At 46.8% G+C, this 1,120-nt stretch overlaps 1 protein-coding gene across 1 annotated transcript in view; it reads right to left on the reverse strand.

The window, feature by feature from the left end:
* Nucleotides 1-1,120, reverse strand: part of LOC106531184 (protein FAM49B) — a gene marked incomplete at its 3' end in the record, with an annotated part of 15,020 nt that overhangs the window by 5,359 nt on the left and 8,541 nt on the right. The window contains 1 exon segment of the mRNA XM_014026965.1: nucleotides 315-436. Coding sequence (XP_013882419.1) covers nucleotides 315-436 — 122 coding nt within the window.

Below are 1,120 nucleotides of genomic sequence, written 5' to 3' on the forward strand. Positions count from 1 at the left end.
TGAACAGATGAACAGATGGATAGATGAACAGATGGATGAACAGATGGATGGATGAACAGATGAACAGATGGATGGATGAACAGATGAACAGATGGATGGATGAACAGATGAACAGATGGATGGATGAACAGATGAACAGATGGATGAACAGATGGATGAACAGATGAACAGATGGATGGATGAACAGATGGATGGATGAACAGATGAACAGATGGATGGATGAACAGATGGATGGATGAACAGATGAACAGATGGATGGATGAACAGATGGATGGATGAACAGATGGACAGATGGATGGATGAACAGATGGTACCTGTCGTATCTCCTCTCCAGCTCCTCTGTACGTCTGCAGGTCCTGCAGGATGACCTGGGCCTCCATCAGAACCTGGTTCACCTTCTCCCATACTTCAGTCTCTGACTCTGACGGCTGAGCGTCTGAAAACAGGAGGAGCAAACACCAACCAGGTGAGTAACGTGGACTTTGGTCTTCACTCGTCTACAAGTTGTTTTTCTGATCCTCAACAGAAAAACAACATCAAACAGCTGATTTTATTTCTTTAGCTGTGGAGCCGTGCTGTCCACACAAAACATCACGTCTTACTGTACCTGGTCAACACTACAAGGTTGAGTTAGTCATTTCTATTTTAACTGTTTATTTATTTTTCATAAAACAAAATCTGGACGTGGAGGAGCAGCGGCTCTACTCTGAGTCCCTCCTGGATGACTGAGCTTCTCAGCCTATCTCTAAGGGAGAGCCCAGACACCCTGCGGAGGAAACCCATTTCAGCTGCTTGGATCTGTGATCTCCTTCTTTCAGTCACTACCCAAAGCTCCTGACCATAGATGAGGGTAGGAATGTAGACCCAATGGTAAACTGAGAGCTTCACATTCTGGCTCAGCTCTTTCTTCACCAGGACAGACCGGTAGAACACCCACATCACTGCAGACACAGCACCAATCCACCTGTTGATCTCCTGCTCCATTCTTCCCTCATTCATGAACAAGACCCTGAGATACTTWAACTCCTCCACTTGGRRCAGGACCTCCTCCCTGACCCGGAGAAGACACCCTACCCTTTTCCAGCTCAAGACCATGGTCTGGGATTTGGAGGCACTGATC

This window comes from Austrofundulus limnaeus, unplaced genomic scaffold (assembly GCF_001266775.1).
Source record: "Austrofundulus limnaeus strain Quisiro unplaced genomic scaffold, Austrofundulus_limnaeus-1.0 Scaffold603, whole genome shotgun sequence".
Taxonomy (NCBI): Eukaryota; Metazoa; Chordata; class Actinopteri; order Cyprinodontiformes; family Rivulidae; genus Austrofundulus; species Austrofundulus limnaeus.